This window comes from Myodes glareolus, chromosome 2 (genome assembly GCF_982192425.1).
Source record: "Myodes glareolus chromosome 2, mMyoGla1.1, whole genome shotgun sequence".
Classification (NCBI taxonomy): domain Eukaryota; kingdom Metazoa; phylum Chordata; class Mammalia; order Rodentia; family Cricetidae; genus Myodes; species Myodes glareolus.
The window spans coordinates 130,634,745-130,652,399 of NC_142027.1; the positions used below are offsets into that span (position 1 = coordinate 130,634,745).

The following is a 17,655-nucleotide window of genomic DNA, read 5'->3' on the forward strand; positions in this document are numbered from 1 at the left end:
TCACATGTGCCTGTAATTGTCCCAGGGCAGTGGAGGATCCAGGGGCTAGCCTGGGCTATCCCAGTGTAGCTCACTGTAAACAACCTGGTAATCTAATAAAGGAGAAATGCATTCATTTCACTTTTGAGAACTAATTGATTAGTGGGGTTCCTTTATTTCTTATAATTCACAGAAACATGAACAGATGCTACCTATCTGAGACTTGGATTGCCCTCACGAGTACTGCCACCTCTACAGAAAACCTAAGCTGGAAAAGAGAGACGCTATTAGGGTGTTTAGACACCCTAAACAGCAGCAAACACACACAGGGCCATCGGCAGGGAAGCCAGCTTTCCAAGTCTTGTGTTAAATCTTTGTAGTGTTCAGGATAGAAGCAGTCAAGTGACATGGGACCCCGAAGGTTCTTGGAGCATCACTTCTACCTCTCGAACATAAATCTCACTTAATTCAGTAGATAATCACTAGAATCCCTCCACTCCTCATAGACACCAAGTGCAAGCAGGAGGAAGGCTCGACTCTGTCTTAGCTCAGTGGATTTCCAGAACATATCGTTCCGAGAACACTGCAGTGGCCCCTTTCCAGGAACGTCGGGGAAGCCTGTCGGCTCTGCAGCAGGTTGCAGAAGACGACCCGTGTGTTCTGAGCGGACCACCAAGGATTCAGTTCTGCTAGTTGAGAACAACATTATCAGGTCTGACTGGGAGGCAGGTCAGGGACATCTGTGTGGAAGCCATCTCGTCTTACCTGAAAAAGAGTGGCTGTCACCTGCTTCTTGGAGAGATGGCTCTGGACATGTTCCACGGCTTGTTTGGAGAATGTCTTAGAAACAATAACAGAAGAAAGGAAGGAAGGAAGACATCATGATTTTAACAAGGTGACGTGTCTACAGATCACACATGGCTGACACAGAGATCCTCTAAGAGTAGCCTGTGGGCTCTCTGCACACAGTCCAAGCACATGGTGTCTTCTGAGCATCCAGAGCCCTTATTTAAGTGCCCAGAATAGAACCCTCAGTAATCAAAGTTCCCATGGCAACAGAGTAGAAGGAATCCCACCACTGCCTGACTACATAACCTCTTTCTTCCTTGATGCTGGCTCTATAGAGGTAAACTGTCTGCTGCATCAGAGAAGATGGTACAGGACTATGTATGTAGGAATTCAGCTCAAGCATTCCAACCTAGGCCACAGTGGCAGTTGGCTCTGGGTCTGGGTGGCCTCACTGCCACCCCAGCAGAGGGCAGCTGGGGCAAACAGAACGGAACTTCCATGTGGGTTACAAACTCTATCTTCCAGAAACCTTTCAATGTAGACTGCTTTATTCAAATTGTTTATCACTGATTAACGGGATTCCTACATTTCTTGTAATTCACCGAAACATGAAAGTATGCTTCCCATCTGAGACTATCCTCACTACCACAGCCACCTTCTGTGGAAAAGGCTTTCAGGGAGAAGTCATTCACCCTTAATAGCAGCAAACACACACACAGGCCTGTCAGGGGAGAGGCCAACTTTCTGAGTCTGGTCATTTAAATCTCTATAGTGTTCAGGATGGAGGCAGTCAAGCAGCATGGGCACGCCACTCCATGCTTGTTTTTTGTTTGTTTGTTTTTGTTTTGCTTTGTTGTTGTTTGGTTTCAGCTCTTGTAGACCAGGCTGGTCTTGAACTCACTGAGATCTGCCTGCTTCTAACTCCTGAACATAAATCTCACTTGATCTGGAGGATAATCACCACAAGCCTGTTTGAATAAAACCCTTTCTGCCAAAGCCCCTCCCCTCATAGCTCAGCTGAGGAAAGTCAAATTCACATTTTCCACCAAGACACATGCATCCTCTGTGATTCAGCCAAGGCACCAGGGCACAAAGTGGAGCATCCACCCAGCCCCAATTCTTTCTATAAAGCACAGTAAAGCAATAGAAGCTCTAAGAGGGGCCAGCTCTTGTACAGCCGCGCATAGCATCACTGAGAACTGTAACCACACCCTAAGTGCTAAGGCATGGCAGCACCATCCAGTCAGCCTTCCTGCCACAGTACAGTCTGTGCCTTTGTGTTGCCACATATGAGATTCTGGGCACACAAAGCTCCAGGATACTTCAGATATGGTTGACAGGGAGCAATTTCATCTCATTTTAATTGCTTTAAATAAACTCAAATAGCCTATGTGGCTAGTGGCCAAGGCCCTGGACAGAGTAGGTGAAGACTGTGTGTCCTTTATAAAATGACCCACATTGGTAGAGAGGCATCCTCATGGTAATTTCCACACTGATAATTAGTTCACTTATTTCTGGTGAAGTTAGTTCCTAAGAATCTAGTTTATCTCAATTAGATTGTTTATCTGACTTCTAAGGAAGACAATAATTTCAACCATTACTTAACTATTCGTGAAAAAAATTGACTTAATTATTCATGAATACAATTAACATAATAATTATAGTTCTTATTAATCCCAAGACATCACTGAAGATTTATATTAATCGAATTCTGATTCACCTAATTGTTAAAGTACAGCTAAATTAAAACTAATAAAGCAAGGCTAGGGAGATGGCTTAGTAGTATTTGCATAGCAAGCATAAGAACCTGGGTTCAGTTCTAAACAATACAGCAACACTAATTATCACATCATCATCATCATCATCATAATCATTGTTATGATTATGATGTCTGATGTAGGAGGGTCTTCTATCTATCTGCTGCTTTCATTGATTAATTAATAAAGAAACTGCTTGGCCTAATAGGTCAGAACATAGGTAGGTGGGGTAGACAGAACTGAATTCTGGGAGGAAGAAAGCAGGGTGAGAGAGAGCCACCGCCATGAAGCTGCCAGGTCAGACATCCTGAATCTCTCCCAGTAAGCCACGACCTCGTGGTGATATACAGATTATTAGAAATGGGTTGAATCAATATGTAAGAGTTAGCCGATAAGAGGCTAAATATAACAGACCAAGCAGTGTTTAAAAGAATACAGTTTCCATGTAATTATTTTGGGTAAAGCTAACCGGGCGGGCAGTGGGAAGCAGCCCGCCGTTCCTTTTACAGAAGTCATCATAATCACATCATATAATCACATCATTGTCATCATCATCACATCATCATCATGATGTCATCATCACATCATCATCACATCATCATCACATCACATCATCACATCATCATCTAAGTGTGGTGTAGCATGTAGGACACTGAGGTAAAAGGATTGGGAGTTAAAGTTAAGCCTGGGCTACATAGAGAGACTCTGTCAAATAATAATGAGACTAAGAATGAGAGTAAATCCTCATTTCCTTCATCAAGTCTAGAACAGAAACCTTTCTTCATGATCCAAACAAGCCCTCTCATGGCATCAGCTGCCCGCAGTACCAGGACTGACTTCAGGAAATAAAGCAAGCATATGTGGAGCAGGAGACACCAAGTCAGAAAACCAGCATGGGTATGGGAGAACCCAGACCCCACCCCAGGATTGCAGCTGTGTAGCTGGGCTCCCTTCTGGAAACGGGAGGGGGGGCAGTGTAACCCCCATGGGTGCTGTCTGGGGAGCTGGATGGGACACTCACATGTGTGCAGGACAGGAGCTCCCTCATGATGTAGGCATCGTACATCTGGCGGCTCCGGCGCAGCCGGTCCTCCTCGTTGTCCAGTTTCTCGTACTCTTTTATCTAGATTTCCGGAGATTGCCAACATTAGCTTACAGCTTCCTAGAAACCAGCTTTATTTAGAACCATGACTGACCCAGCCAGGAACCCTTCCCCATGAGAGATAAGACAAATTACTGAGGCAGCGATTCCCTGAAAAATGACCGCTTCGCATGAGGGGATAACAAGGTTGCATCAAGTTAGGCCCTGCTGGAAACACAAATGGACTTCCCTCTCTGGTGACCCTGAAGATGACCGTGGCCACAGGAGCCAGGGACCACTTGCCTAGCCAGTTCTCTCCAAAGCACAGATCTTCCAACCTGGCTGTGCTTCAGCTCTAAGATGGAGCTGGTTCACGCCCTACCAGAGTTCCAGGATCAGCCGGGGAAATTGGTCGGGACTCATCAGCAGGTTTCTAAAGTCATGTGAAGGAAGTGTGGAGGTGGAGGTGGAGCACACTCCTAGATAAAAGCAATGCTTTTCAAGCACTACTGCAAACAGTGGAAATGCAGGCCTCATGTGGTGCATGGCCATGCATCCCAGCTCTCTGGAGGCAGAGACAGGAGGAGTGTAGCCAAGGCTAGCCTGGGCTAGCAGTGAAACAGTTGGAAGGAAGGAAGGGCACACTATTATTTTAAATGTGATGCTAGGAAAGACTGCCAGCTGACTAAACAACGAAATGGAGTTTAGAGACAACCGTCCTATGTGGGAACGGTCCAAATTGCTATTATCTGGTTACGAGAGGTCCCTGGTCAGAAAGCTGTTCCCATTTCTTTAGACATATTTTGACAACACAAGACAAGATTGAAGACAATGAACTATGAAGGTAGAGACACCTTCTGCACACCACGTTGCTGTGCGTAACCTGGTTACACATGTGGTGTCAAACCTGAGAGCCGTCCACCTGGGCTGGCAGAAACAGGGACCTCCTTGTGGGAGGAGCTTTGACCTTACAGACTGGTGTTCACATACTGGAATTAAAGTCAGTCAGTCCTATGAGGATTTCTCATACCGACGAGGTCATAGCTTGGAGGCGGGGAGGTGTGACCACTGAGGCCCTGTAACAGCAGGTTCCCACATTGAGAAATTACCAAGATCCCATCATGTGTAGCACTGTGGCTAGCGCGCATGCCTATGGGATTTCTGGAGCTTGAAATGGGGTCTTCTTGGGGCAGAAGACGGTTACCATAGGACCAGCTCAAGAGGAGCAGAGGCTCTCAGCAGTGCAGTGAAGCTGGTGTAACCAAGGACCTGATTCAACCATCCTACCTCAGTTTCTGAAAACTAACCACATGGCAGCTGCAGAGATGGCACTGCCAGGCGGCTAAAGTCAGGCACAATGTACCCAAGCCACCAGAAAGGAGAGGACTAGGGCTTGGTTCATTTCCTCTGCTTGTTGATTGCTCTGGTTACATTTTGATCTTGGGAGATTCGAGGGTTAATGCCAGCAGGCCTGGATGCTGAAGCAGATGTAACCCAACCAGAGACCAGGTCATTTCCCTGGACATGCAAATGACCTCAAGCCATGGTGCACCACCCCAAAACTAATATCCTGAACACACGCATAATGGGATGCTAGTCCAGGGAACCCATGAGCCAGAGTGGCATCTGGTGAGTCACATGCTCATTCTCTGGAAGTTTCCATGATTTGTCTCTTGCAATAGCTACACAGACAATCCTGACTTCGTGAACAAATGAAGCACGGCCCTGTGTCTGTGCTCCAAGACCCGAGTCTGACGAAAGCTGTGTGAACACCAGAGTAGAGCAAGCACGGGACAGCGCTGAACTTACATCTCATTTTCTTTCAGAAAGATCACTAATTAAATAACAGGCCATCAGTGGTGGCTCTGCTGGCCTAAAAGAATTCTTGATTTCGTAACACTACGTCCAATCCTGGTAGGAGGGCTGATCGGGTACTTAAGTGAGTGGGACCACGTTAGAGGTGTCTCCATGCTAAAGAACAGACACAGTGTCAATGGTGACAGCATCCCCCTTCAGGCAGTCAACTCTCTGCTTGGGCACACACACGGCTGAACATGTCACTGCCCAGGCCGCAGCTGTGTCCTATAGCTCCCCCTCTCTGGGATCTGAGTTCCGCATCTCCAGGGCTTTGCCTCCATTTCTCTCAGTCTCCCATTGGCTTCAGAGCACTGGGCACTCTGTAAGGCTTTTGTCGCTAGCCACACACACCTTAGGGAAAGCTGTCAGGCCCACAGACATCAGCCAAAGGGACTGCACATGTGACCTTTCCTGCTAAGTATCTGCAAAGCATCTCCATTTGGGGTCACCTAAGGGAGCCCTAGCTAGTCACTTGCCACGAATCACAGCCACCACGTCCCTCCCTGGTTACGGGGGTCACCGTTGACTCTTTGCCTACATGCCGCACTCATCATCCTTCAAGCTTGTGCATCATTTAAAACCCATCAAACCCAGACAACAACCTTGGAGCAGAGTGGTCCCCCTGAGACCATGACTGTCAATTAAAGGAAGCACTGCAGAGAGACCTAAGAGACAGGGATAACAGAGAAAGGACCTCAAACAGAAACTATGAGAGAAGAACATTCTGGAGAGAATGAGCCACAAAGGTGGGCTCCAGAATCCACACAGATATTCATTCTATCAAACTTGCCGAGCACATGATGACATGTGGGCATCTGGGTATGGCCAATCTCAGTGGCCCAGAATGGCTAAGGAGCTGAACAAGATTCAGGGTGGACCTATGCAACACTGTCTTTATTGTTAATTAATGTAAAAAGGTCCAGTCCATCATGGGCAACACTGTTCACTAGGTGGAGAAGGGAGATCCTGAACAGGCTGAGAGGAGAAAGTTAGCCTAAAGCAAGTTAGCAAGGACCTTAGGGTCTTTCTACTGTAATGTGACCTGCTTCAAACTCTTGGTTTGACTTCAGCGACAGACTGTGACCCAGGACTTTAAGCAGAATAATCCCGTCCTCCCACTTCAAGGTTCTTGTCTAGGTATTTTATCACAGCAACAGAAATGAAAACAGAACAGCAACCATTAAAAAATTCAACTGGAATTGTCAGAAGTGAAACTCTGGAATCTGAAATAAGCCATTCAGTGGATGGATGGGAGAGCAGGCTGCAGAAGCCGAGACAAAATCCAATTTGCAGAAGAGGAAGAAAAAAATATTGAAAGAAAAACCGATCATAGTGCTGAGGCCAACAGGATAATATCCATCAATCATGAAAATATGCCCAGAGTCCCAGAAGAGAGGAGAGCGTGTGCTCTGATAACTGCCCCAGTGGCTCCAGACTTGTTTAAAGATGTAAACGGACAGGCTGAAGAATTTCAGCAAACACTGAGAAATGAATACGATGTCTAAAATCACTCATTGGAAAGCAGGCATTGCCAGGATGGGGATGGTCAGTGGAACTCTTGTACCTTCAAAGAGGCACTGTAAAGACATGAGCCTGAAAGAGACCTCCCCAGTCTCTGGCAAGGAGAAGCTGTGGCTGTGGCCACAGCACTGGGAGAAGGAAGCCAGTTTAGGACAAAAGAGGACTCAAATAAGAGGCAGGGCACTTCTTGTAGTGATATACCAGTGACATCACGTGTGAGCCTGACCACAGAGCTTCAAGAGAAATCAGAAAGGCCTTCCCCCATCCGAGTGGCAGATTTCAACATCTCTCACGGTAGGTGACAAAGACCTGTGGTGACGTGAGTCCGGATGGAGAGCACCCAGCTCATGGCAGAGGCTCCGGATCAGCACATCCAAATATGCTAGAATCAGAACCTGTCACTGTATCTATCCCTTTAACTTGCCTGTCCTCCCCATCCCCCCCACTCCCAGGCTGCCTTCCTCAATTTCAGTTCCTCACATGCTAAGCTCCTCCCACCACGTAGTTATGTGTGTGCTTTCCTAACCCCACCTCAGAGGGGCCAGTCTTCTCGTCACCCATGTTCTTGCTTAAATGGCACCTGACTGAGATGATACTTGAACTCATTCATGTAGAGTGGTCACCAACCCACAATGAACCACACGGAGTCTGTCTGAGCTCCAGGAGCCGTTCCTATGTCTGTGGACATCCAGCTGGCTGTAGCTTTATCTCCCAGAGAGTAAGCACAGAGACACAGAACCACACAATGCCAGGCATGAGGCTGGGGTTCAAGGAATATGATTGAATAAGCAGGGGCAAAATAAAAAGATCTTAGGAACTGACCCTCTGTTGTTATATTTTCTCTTCTAAGATTGTCTGTGTCATGACAGGTGTCCTGGAAGTGGACAGGAATAACCACCCAGCTCACTGGACCTCAGTCTTAAGTCCCCTTCATGAGAGCTTGAGTGGAGGGAGCTTGGCATCTTACATGCCAGTGATGGTCACGTGATTTGTCTCACACCTCACAGCACCTGGAGGGCATAGCTGCAGGCAGAGTTAAGGAGACTTTTGTATGTGAGTCCTGTAAGCGGTGGGATGGACTTGCCCCCCCCCACCTTCTGAGTGTGGGATCGCAGGTCTGTGCCAACAGCCACTGCCCACTTCCACCCCACCCTGGCATCTGTGCGCAGTTATTTAAGGGACTCATCAATCGCTCCGCTATTCATCGACCCGGTCTGTGTGTCCAGTGACCTTGTCCTCTCACTTGTCCCCTCCCATCGCATCCATCAAGGGCAGGTTCTCCCTGTGCCCTAGTGACACCTTACAGCAAGTGAGCCAGACTGGAGATGGGCTGTCATTTCCACGGCGCCCCGTCTGCCTCGGGTCGATCCCTGGTGTGGGAAGTCCTTCTGTATATGTGTTGCTTTTGTTGGTTAATAAAGAAGCTTTTGGCCAATGGCTTAACAGACTATAACCAGGCTGGAAGATAGATAGATAGATAGATAGATAGATAGATAGATAGATAGATAGATAGATAGATAGAGTAGGTGGAGTAAAAGAGACGCCATGTAGCTCCGCAGGAGACAGACACTGGAGACAGAACTTTACCTGGTAAGCCACAGACACGTGGCGGTATACAGATTAATGGAGATGGACTAGTTTAGGATGTAAGACCTAGCCAATAAGAAACCAGAGCTAATAGGCCAAGCAGGGATTTTATTAATACAGTTTCTATGTGATTATTTTGGACCTGGGAAGCCGGAAACTAATAAACGGCCTCTGCCAACTGATCCCTTCCTGAATGTGGCCTTCTGTGGCATTCAAAGATGGGTCTTCTCAAGAGAGACCAAGGAGTTCTTAGCCTAGCCTGGTGACATTCCACTCTCCTTGGCTTCAGTGTTTGGCATGTCTCAAGGGACGGGGTCCTTCCCTAAAACCTCTTCATTCTCTTTGTGTCTGGAAACATCTTTCCGGCCAGTGGGGAGCCTGAATTCCCAACTACCCAGTTCACCCCAAAAGAGTGGCTATACCTCAGCAGTGGGCATATCACTCCCACCAGCGTGTCCCTCACTTACTCATGTGGCTCCCAGGAAGGGAGCCCATAAGGCTAACCCCCATAAGGCTAAGACAGAGTTCAATGGACCTTCCAGAAACTTCTGCAGTAACTCTACAGATCCTTCCAATCCCAAACTTCACCCAATGTCTTGGGGAAAGCAAATGTATGTCTGGGAGCTCCAGCCCCACAAAGTTCCTGCCCCAGTCCTCGAAGATGGCCAGGAAACCTCAGGCTTTAAGTTCTTTTTCAAATCCTCCAGCCTCGGCTCTCATGGTCACAACCAACACCTACAGACAGCCAAAAGCAGGTGCCGCTTACGACCTCTGAATGACTCTGGAGTCTCATCTGCTTTCTTCCTCCCCCTTGCTCCGAGCCTCTAGAGCAGTGGTCCCAATCTTCCCAGCACTGCAACCTTTAAATGCAGTCTCTCATGCCATGGTGACCACCAACCATAAAGTTATTTTCATTGCTACTTCATAACTGTAAGTTTGCTACAGTTACAAACTGTGATGTAAATATATGATATATAGGATGTCTGATATGTGACCTCTGTGAAAGGGTCATTGGACCCCACAATAGCGGATGAGAACCTCTGCTCTCAGTCTTGAGTCCCAGTTCTCTTGGCAGGGCAAAGGCATAGGCAGAGGCAGAGGCAGAGACAGGCAGATGGCTGCGAGTTCAAGGCTAGGAGCCTGAACTGTACATCAGCCCTGGCTTGTGGGCATGGTCAGTGCTGCCAACTCATCTGCCACCACCAAGTTATTTAATGGACTTCTGAATCACATAAGGTCTTTAAGATTTGCGATCTTTAAGACTGTCCCAAGGCTAAGCTGAAAATACTTTGGAAGGGAATCTCACGAGAGGTCTGAGCCTTACCTCTTCATAAAACTTCACCTGGGGCACGGCTTCGTCAATTTCATTCAAACAGAAGTCTTTAAATAGCAGAAAGCCTAGAGGGAAAGAAAAAAAATTCAGCCGGGGAGATGAGGAAATTTTAGCCCACAAGGCTTCTTTGAAATAATTTGTTTATCACTCAGCATCTCCCTCCTCTACTTCAGGGAAAAAAAAAATGGGGAACTGAAGAGGGTGAACCACAGAGGACTGTACCATACCCATGGCTGGCTTGACATTGTTTTCTCTGCTTACAGCCCCTCCGATTGCTTAAATGTACATTGTCACCAGCCCCTGAGACCGCAGGTCACTATAGTGAGTTAACAGCCCAAGAGGACAGAGACACAGAGGAGAGGGTTCATGTGACCACCACAGGGTACTTGTGGAAACAGGATGCCTGGGGCTGGTGGAGCTTCTAGGCCCTTCTAGGCCCTTTCTTCACATCCTAGCAAACACATGGTATGCAAGCTACCCATTGTCAGGGAATTCTTTGCTCAGGACACCAGGACCACCTTGAAGCCAGCCATGCCTCATGCCTAGAACACCCCAACTCCCTGTCCCACACACAAACAATTCTGAGACTCTTTATTCCCTGCAGTTGCTCCAAGAGCCACCTTTGCTGAGTTTTGCCCAGGATGACACATAACACTGGAGTCCATATGGGAGGTACATGTCCCTGTCTGTGCAAGATTGCTCAAAGGTGAGTGTGCAGGTTTGCTCAAAGGTGAGTGTGCAGGTAAGTGTGTGCGTGCATGCAGGCTAGATGTCAGTATCAGGTGTCTCCTGGTGAGCTCTGGAATCTGCCTGTCTCTGAACACCCAGGGCTGGAGGGATAGGTGAACACACAGACACACCTGGGTGCTGGGCATCCAAACTGGTCTCAGCTTACCTCACATAACTGCACTGAGCACTTCCCAGCCCAGGAGAGTGTATCCCTTTCCACGGCTTCCCCCACAGGCCTCAGGCCTCTAGCTAGTTTTCTGAGTCTCAAGTCTCCTGTCCTTCACAACCATGATACCTAGCAGAAGCCGCACAGTCGAGCCTGAACAAGCCAAGTACATTGAGGATAGAGACACAAGAATCAAAAACTCCAGAAGGTTAGGGGCCATGAAGATGGCTCAGCCAGTACAGGTGTCTGCCTGCCAAGCCTGGAGAGGCCATTAGATCCCCTGGAGCTGGGAGGGGGCTGGGTGGGAGCTGGGTGAGAGCTGGGTGGGAGCTGGGTGGGAGTTGGGTGGTAGCTGGGTGGGAGCTGGGTGGGAGCTGGGTGGGAGCTGGGTGGGAGTTGCACGGGAGCTGGGTGGAGTCTGAACATCTCTGGCCTCTGGAAGAGCAGTGAGCACTCTTAACCACCGAGCCATTCATCTCTCCATGCCCTGAACAAAATTCTCGTAAGTCAGTTTTGTTTTGTTTTTTTTTTTAAAAAAAAAAAAAGGAAACACCTCAATAAAAGAGTGGGCAAATGTCTGGGCACGAAGGTTGAACACTTTGGGTATAGATACATAGAAGGGTCTCCTCCATGTGCCTGCCATTGTCTCAGTGTAAACTATGTACTTGGAGACTCCCCTTCCCAACTGCTAGGATAGCCAGGTTACAAAGACCATGCTTGGTATACGCCTCTCACATTGCTGGGCACATTAAATTTTATTTTTAAAAAGAAAATACAGAGTCATGAGGTGTCAATCTTGCATCCAGGAGGCTGAGGCAGGAGGACTGCTAAAAGTCTAGACCAGCCTGAGCTATCTAGTGAATTCTGGACTAGTCTGGGCTACAAGGTGAGACCATGTCTTAGAAATAAAACAAACAACAAAATAAAATAAAAAATATTTATTCTGGGGGTAAAATAAAAGATAATTTATGGTTATATAATTTCCTGGAGGAGGCATTTAATTATGCTGGAGAGATAACCAAAGTCTTGCCTTTGATAATTAAAATTTTTATATGGCCAATAATAGAAACAAACCCTATCAGTGTGGCTTTCAATATGCAGCCCTTATATAATTAGCAGTTTCCTAACCATTTGAGATGGTTGAGTTTGGCAACAAAGAAAAAATAAACTTTGAGTACATTACATCCTTGAGCAAACACAAAAGGACGGAATTGCTAACATAAGTTAACCGGAGTGCCTTTCTAAGCTCAGGCAATTACCCTGGCGCTGAGTGGGGAGAGGAGTCACGTGGCCAGCCAAGACCCCATGCTCTGAGAGTTCTCTGAAAGGCCTTCAGGAGGCCGTTTCCACCTTCCACATTTCTCTCCACACCTTCAGGAACCACTGAGCGAGCACACACCCTGGTGCTCCGCTCTGCCACCTCATCAAGTGCCTTCAAACAAATGTCTTCATGCCAGTTTCATGACTGCATCATGGGAACTATCTGGGAACACCACACATGTGGCGTGCCTGCTTCATCCGGGTGAGTGAGGTCACAAAACTCACATCGTCTTCCTCTAACACTTGTGCACAGTTCAACTTTTTTTTAAAAAAAAAAAAAAAGACTTTGGCCCAGTGAGATGGTTCAGTGAGTAAAGGAGCTTCCCACCAAGCTGACAAGCTGAGTTTGATCCCCAGGACCCACGTGGCGGAAGGAGGGAAGCGACTCACACAAGTGACCTTTGACCTCACAGGTGCACCTTCACACTCACACAAATAAATTATGCAATTTTTAAAAGGAAAGGGTCTTGGATCAGTCCCCTGAGGGACTTCACTACTACGGTTTTGTTTTGTTTTTATATATGACAAAGTGAGCTGAACATTGTGGGGCACGTGGTTGGACATCGGCTTAAGTAGGAATCATGGCGTGAAGACCAGAGGACGGTGGAACAGAAGCAAGTCGGCGGCGGGAAACACTGCAAGCTTGCAGCACCCAGACAGGAGATGCCAGAAACTCAATGGCCCAAGAATAAAAATAAAATTATCCAAAGGGCAGACAGTGAACACTCACCATAATCATGTTGTGCAGAATAACAAACGGCCCTGGTAATAAAATCATCTGTATTGCATTGTCTTACAATGTTTCAAAGGTTAAGGATGCCAAGAAGCTCCAGATTCAGCATGAAAAATGTGCATCCTGAAATACTGTCTTGAGAGAGCAGTGTCTGTCTAGAAACCAAGCTGCAATGCAATAAAAGACTTCGCTGTCGTGCAATGGGATCAACTAACGCAATAGATTCACGTCAAGCTTTGATGCACAGCACCATGAGACATTACAGCCGTGAAGCTCATCAACACCAAACAGTGCACCATTCGGGTACAAGCCTGGCCAGACATGCTTACGACTCCTCGGCTAAAAGTTACCAAGCACCAACGCATATAACCGAGAAAACATAAATAAGCAGAGAGTAACACCATGCTTGTGGATAGGAAGAATTAGGTCCACCTTTGTCTTAGAATAATCCCAGCTAGTGCAAAGCTCATCAGGAACTTTCTTAAGAAGCCAAGCAACACACTCTAACATTTACATGACAGAACTCAGACAACAAAGGTAGCGACTGGGACTATCTGGGAACGTATTCAACGTCAGCCTTCTTTTTTTTTTTTTTTTTTTTTCTCCTTTACAGTCCAGGTCTTTTATTTCTTTTTGTACATCAGGCCATGAATTCGTAGGGAATGGGCTCCAGTAGCTCAGGCTCCTTGCCGTTAGTCCTCACAAAGTGTGCTTCTCTGGGTGGAGCAGGCTGGCGCTTCAGCTGAACCCAAGTGCCCTTCTCTTTGGCTTCCTTTTTCTTCTGGTCGTTCTCCTTCACCCGCTTCAGGAAGCTGTCCCTGCTCTTCGAGTGCTTGATGTGTTCAATCCTCACATTAATTCTCTTGGCAAGAATCTTGCCCTTAACTTGCTTGTTTACAATGATGCCCACAGCATGCTGGGTGACATTGTAGACTCTTCCGGTTTTGCCATGGTAACATTTATGGGGCATTCCTTTTTGAACAGTGCCCATTCCCTTGATATCTACAATATCGCCCTTCTTGTAGATTCGCATGTACGTGGCCAAAGGAACAACTCCATGTTTCCTAAAGGGCCTAGAGAACATATAGCGAGTGCCCCTCCTCTTTCCCTTTGTGTTTGTCATTTTGGCGAGTTACTGAAAGATGGCTACCACGGCGAAAGGAAGGGGGCGGGGCCGCGCGCTCTTACAAGGAGGGCGGGCTGCCCGAGGCAGGGCTTGAAAAGAAACGCCAGGCCTGCGAGGCTCTTCGAGAGAACCGCATCACCATGATAACCTGGAGACGCTGTCCAACGTCAGCCTTCTATGCACGCTACACGCACACGGAACAGTGGGCAGAACAGAGGACAGATGTACACGGACACAGATAAAACTCGATGCAGAGAGAAGGCTCTCAAGGGACCCCTGGGCCTCTGTGTGACTGTGACTGCCGCTGCTCGGCATGAGGGACAGGAACCGCTAGGAATGTTGCAGCCAAATGGACCCTAAGAAGACTGACTCCAGATGATGACTGCCACAGAGAGAACGAAGGAGAAAGGCTGTGCAACCTTTGTGGTTAGCCGAGGTCACTAACAGCCTACCCATCTGTGGAGAAAACAGGAAAGTGCACTTCAGTATGCATTACCGCTTCTGTGTTAGGAGCTGCAAAAGCAGCCTGAGTATTTGGAGAAACATGCCTGCAAGTCCGGGAAAGGCCTTGCATGTAGGCCCTTGGCAGAACTCTGAGAATTCCCCTCTAAGTACATTTCCATACAAAAATACGTGAGTAAGAGGACTTAGCATTTCTACCCCATATCCAGCATCATCAGCCATTGAAACAAGGGGTCAGAATCTTGTCCCACATAGGGAATAATAAAGGGGTCCTTAAACAGTAAATGGAAAAGCAAATTGATAGAAAAATAAATAAGGCACACATTTAGCCAATCAGATACGGCACTGCATGCCCAGCAGCTCCAGGCCAATCTGACTAGCCCATGCCGTCGGTCCTCAGTGGGCCCTCTCGATTCATCTCAGTTCCAACAGGAGCCAATGAATATAATAAAACAAGCACATGGCTAACTGCCTCCCTGATGCGCTTCCACGTCTTTTAAGTTTACAAATTTTAGTCACATTTATTTATTTATGTATTTATCTGTTTATTTTCATATATATATATATATAGTGTGTGTGTGTGTGTGTGTGTGTGTGTGTGTGTGTGTGTGTGTGTCCCAACGGCAAGCATGTGGAGGTCACAGGAGTCAGTTGGGTTGGTTCCCTCCTTCAAGCAAGTGAATGCTGAGGCTAGAACTTGGGTTATCAGGTTACCTACTGAGCATTTCACTGCCCTCCTTGGTAAACTTTTTGTTTTTCTTTTATTTTGCTTTAGTTTTTTGAGACAGGGTTTCTTTGTGTAGGCTTGGCTATCCTGGAACTCTCTCTGTAGAACAAGCTGGCCTCAGACTCAGAGATCCACCTACCTCTGTCTCCTGAGTACTGGGATTAAAGGTGCATGCTGCCATAATTGTTCGTGGTAAGGGAGCTTTTGCATGTGGACTTAACCCTTCACAGAAAGAACCCATATTGAGTATACTGCCATTGAAGGCAAGTGCGGCCATGTTACCCGAGTTGAAATCCAGGTCCTGTCTGTTCCCAGGAAACCCGCATGCTCTAGGAGGAGCTAGAGGACCTTTCTTTTCTCACAAAGTGCCGAGAGTCCTGGGGACAGAGGGTAAATGGCTGTGTATGAGGCCAAAGGAAAACCCATGGAATATCCTTGTCTGGAAAACAATACAAAAGGGGAATGGGAGGAAACTTCTAGAACACTGGGGAGGGGAAAAGTTGCACCCAACCCTTCCAATAGCTGTATTCCTTCCGGCTGTATAAAATGATCTTGTCACAACTGACAGAATGCACAGTAAGTGTCTCCAGTCCTGAGCAGGGAGGGCTCCCCCGGGCCACAATCCTTCACCAGTCTCAGCCCGCGCTCCTTGTCTTAGGGGCTCTGTTGTGAGAAACAACTAAACCAAAACAACTCGGGGATGAAAGAGTTAATTCAGTTTACAGTCCCAGGCAGTCCATCACTGGAGAAAGTCAGGACAGAAACTAAGACAGGGCAAGAACCTGCAAGGACCATGGAGGGGTATTCTCAATTGATGTTCCTCCTTTCCAAATGACTCTAGTTTGTGTCAAGTGGACTGAAGACTAACCATAACATCCTTCTACAGCACAAACACTGACAATTAGGCCGATTTCAAATGATTTACAAAAAAAATGGAGATAGTCTAATAAACCGCTGGACAAATATTACCCAAAGAACTGTGTAGAGCCATCCACCCACACTGGCTCTGTGGATGTGAGGCAGGAGGGTATCCCACGGACCTGGCACATCCAGACTGTCTGGGCACACGCAGACGTGAGCCGGTCCACCTTGTCTGAATCAAACTCATGTCTTTCTGATTCCACCTCCCAAGTGCAGGGACTGGGCACACACTACCACTCGGGACTGGAAGTCTTTCTGAAGATCTACATGCCTGCCCCTCACAGCAGACTGGCAGTCTGTGCCATAGGGCGCCATGACTGAGGTGACTGTGGTATGAGTCCTGGCCCAGTGTGAGCAATGTGTCTCTGGGCTCCTTCCCCACTTCCTGGAGCGGTGGGCAGGCCTCTTGTGTTTCCTTGTGCTATGTTGGAACTGACAGCTAGGACCATGTTCAGAGAGTGGTCCCACCTCCTTGGGTAAGTAGCTTTTTCGTTCTGTTTCCCTATCACCAGGTCAGACTTGTGTGAAGACAGGGGTTCACCCTTCTTTTCCTCTGTGCCCCCTGGCGAGGGCTGCCAGGAATCAGCACTGTGAGACAATTAGCATGGTGGGAAGCCATGGAGGGTTATAGAGGAAGGGAAGTGTGGAGATGTCCATGGGCTACAGCAAGAATCTCAAAGGCCCTGATGCAGGCATTTTCAACAGAGACGACACTGACTTCAGCTCAGGAAGGACATGTCCCTGAGGAACAAGGGCGGCAAAAGGATGATCTGCCACAGCATGGGGTCTCAAAGGTGCTGTTAAAGCCACTTCCTCCAGTGGCCCAGGGACCCATTGGCAAGAAACCCACATTCGATATGTATCAGCTGGACAGCATGGTGTTTGCTGGAAGCTTCCAACTGCCAAAAGGCCTGTGGGGAATCATTTTAATAAAGTGGGCAATTGTTTTATAAGACATGAAAATCCAGCTTGCAAGTCCAGAGCTGAGGAGATTTGAGCCAAGACACTTCCTGAATACTCAGCCCTGAGCTAAGCTGAAATTCCACATTGGGAATTCAAATCCTTCACCAGTAGTCCCAAGGAACAGCACGCGTGCGTGCGCACACACACACACACACACACACACACACACACACACACATACACACACCAAGCAAACAAAACTCACATTCTCCACATGTGTGCCAATGAATGCTTTAGAAAACAAGGATTTCAGGCACCTTAACAAAGTGATTGACATTGTCCCTCAGATTTGGAAAAACACCAGGTCACCCAAGTCCTGAGGCGCCCAAGGAATCTGGTGGAATCTGGACCCATGCACTCACACAGTTCCCATCTTCCCACTCTAAGAAATAGATTGTGATTGGAGGGGGCGGCGCATGCCTTTAATCCCAGCACTCTGGGAAGCAGAGGCAGGCGGATCTCTGTGAGTTCGAGGTCATCCTGGTCTACAGAGCTGGTTCCAGGACAGGCTCCAAAGCTACAGAGAAACCCTGTCTTGAAAAGAAGAGAAGAGGAGAGGAGAGGAGAGGAGGGGAGGGGAGGGGAGGGGAGGGGAGGGGAGGGG

The 17,655-nt window shown here is 47.6% G+C and overlaps 2 protein-coding genes across 4 annotated transcripts in view; both read right to left on the reverse strand.

Annotated features, from left to right (window-relative positions):
- The window catches only part of Grk3 (G protein-coupled receptor kinase 3), a 99,080-nt gene that overhangs the window by 46,516 nt on the left and 34,909 nt on the right, over window positions 1-17,655 (reverse strand). For all 3 annotated transcript variants that reach the window (XM_048450378.3, XM_048450367.3, XM_048450387.3), the window contains 3 exons: window positions 9,896-9,969; window positions 3,547-3,648; window positions 745-819 (listed from right to left, as the gene is read on the reverse strand). In XM_048450378.3, coding sequence (XP_048306335.1) covers window positions 745-819; window positions 3,547-3,648; window positions 9,896-9,969 — 251 coding nt within the window. The remainder of the gene's footprint in view (window positions 1-744; window positions 820-3,546; window positions 3,649-9,895; window positions 9,970-17,655) is intronic.
- Window positions 13,478-14,027, reverse strand: LOC125410708 (large ribosomal subunit protein eL21). Its single transcript, XM_087903703.1, has one exon. It carries the CDS (start codon window positions 13,973-13,975, stop codon window positions 13,493-13,495), a length of 483 nt encoding a protein of 160 aa, XP_087759829.1. The 5' UTR covers window positions 13,976-14,027; the 3' UTR covers window positions 13,478-13,492.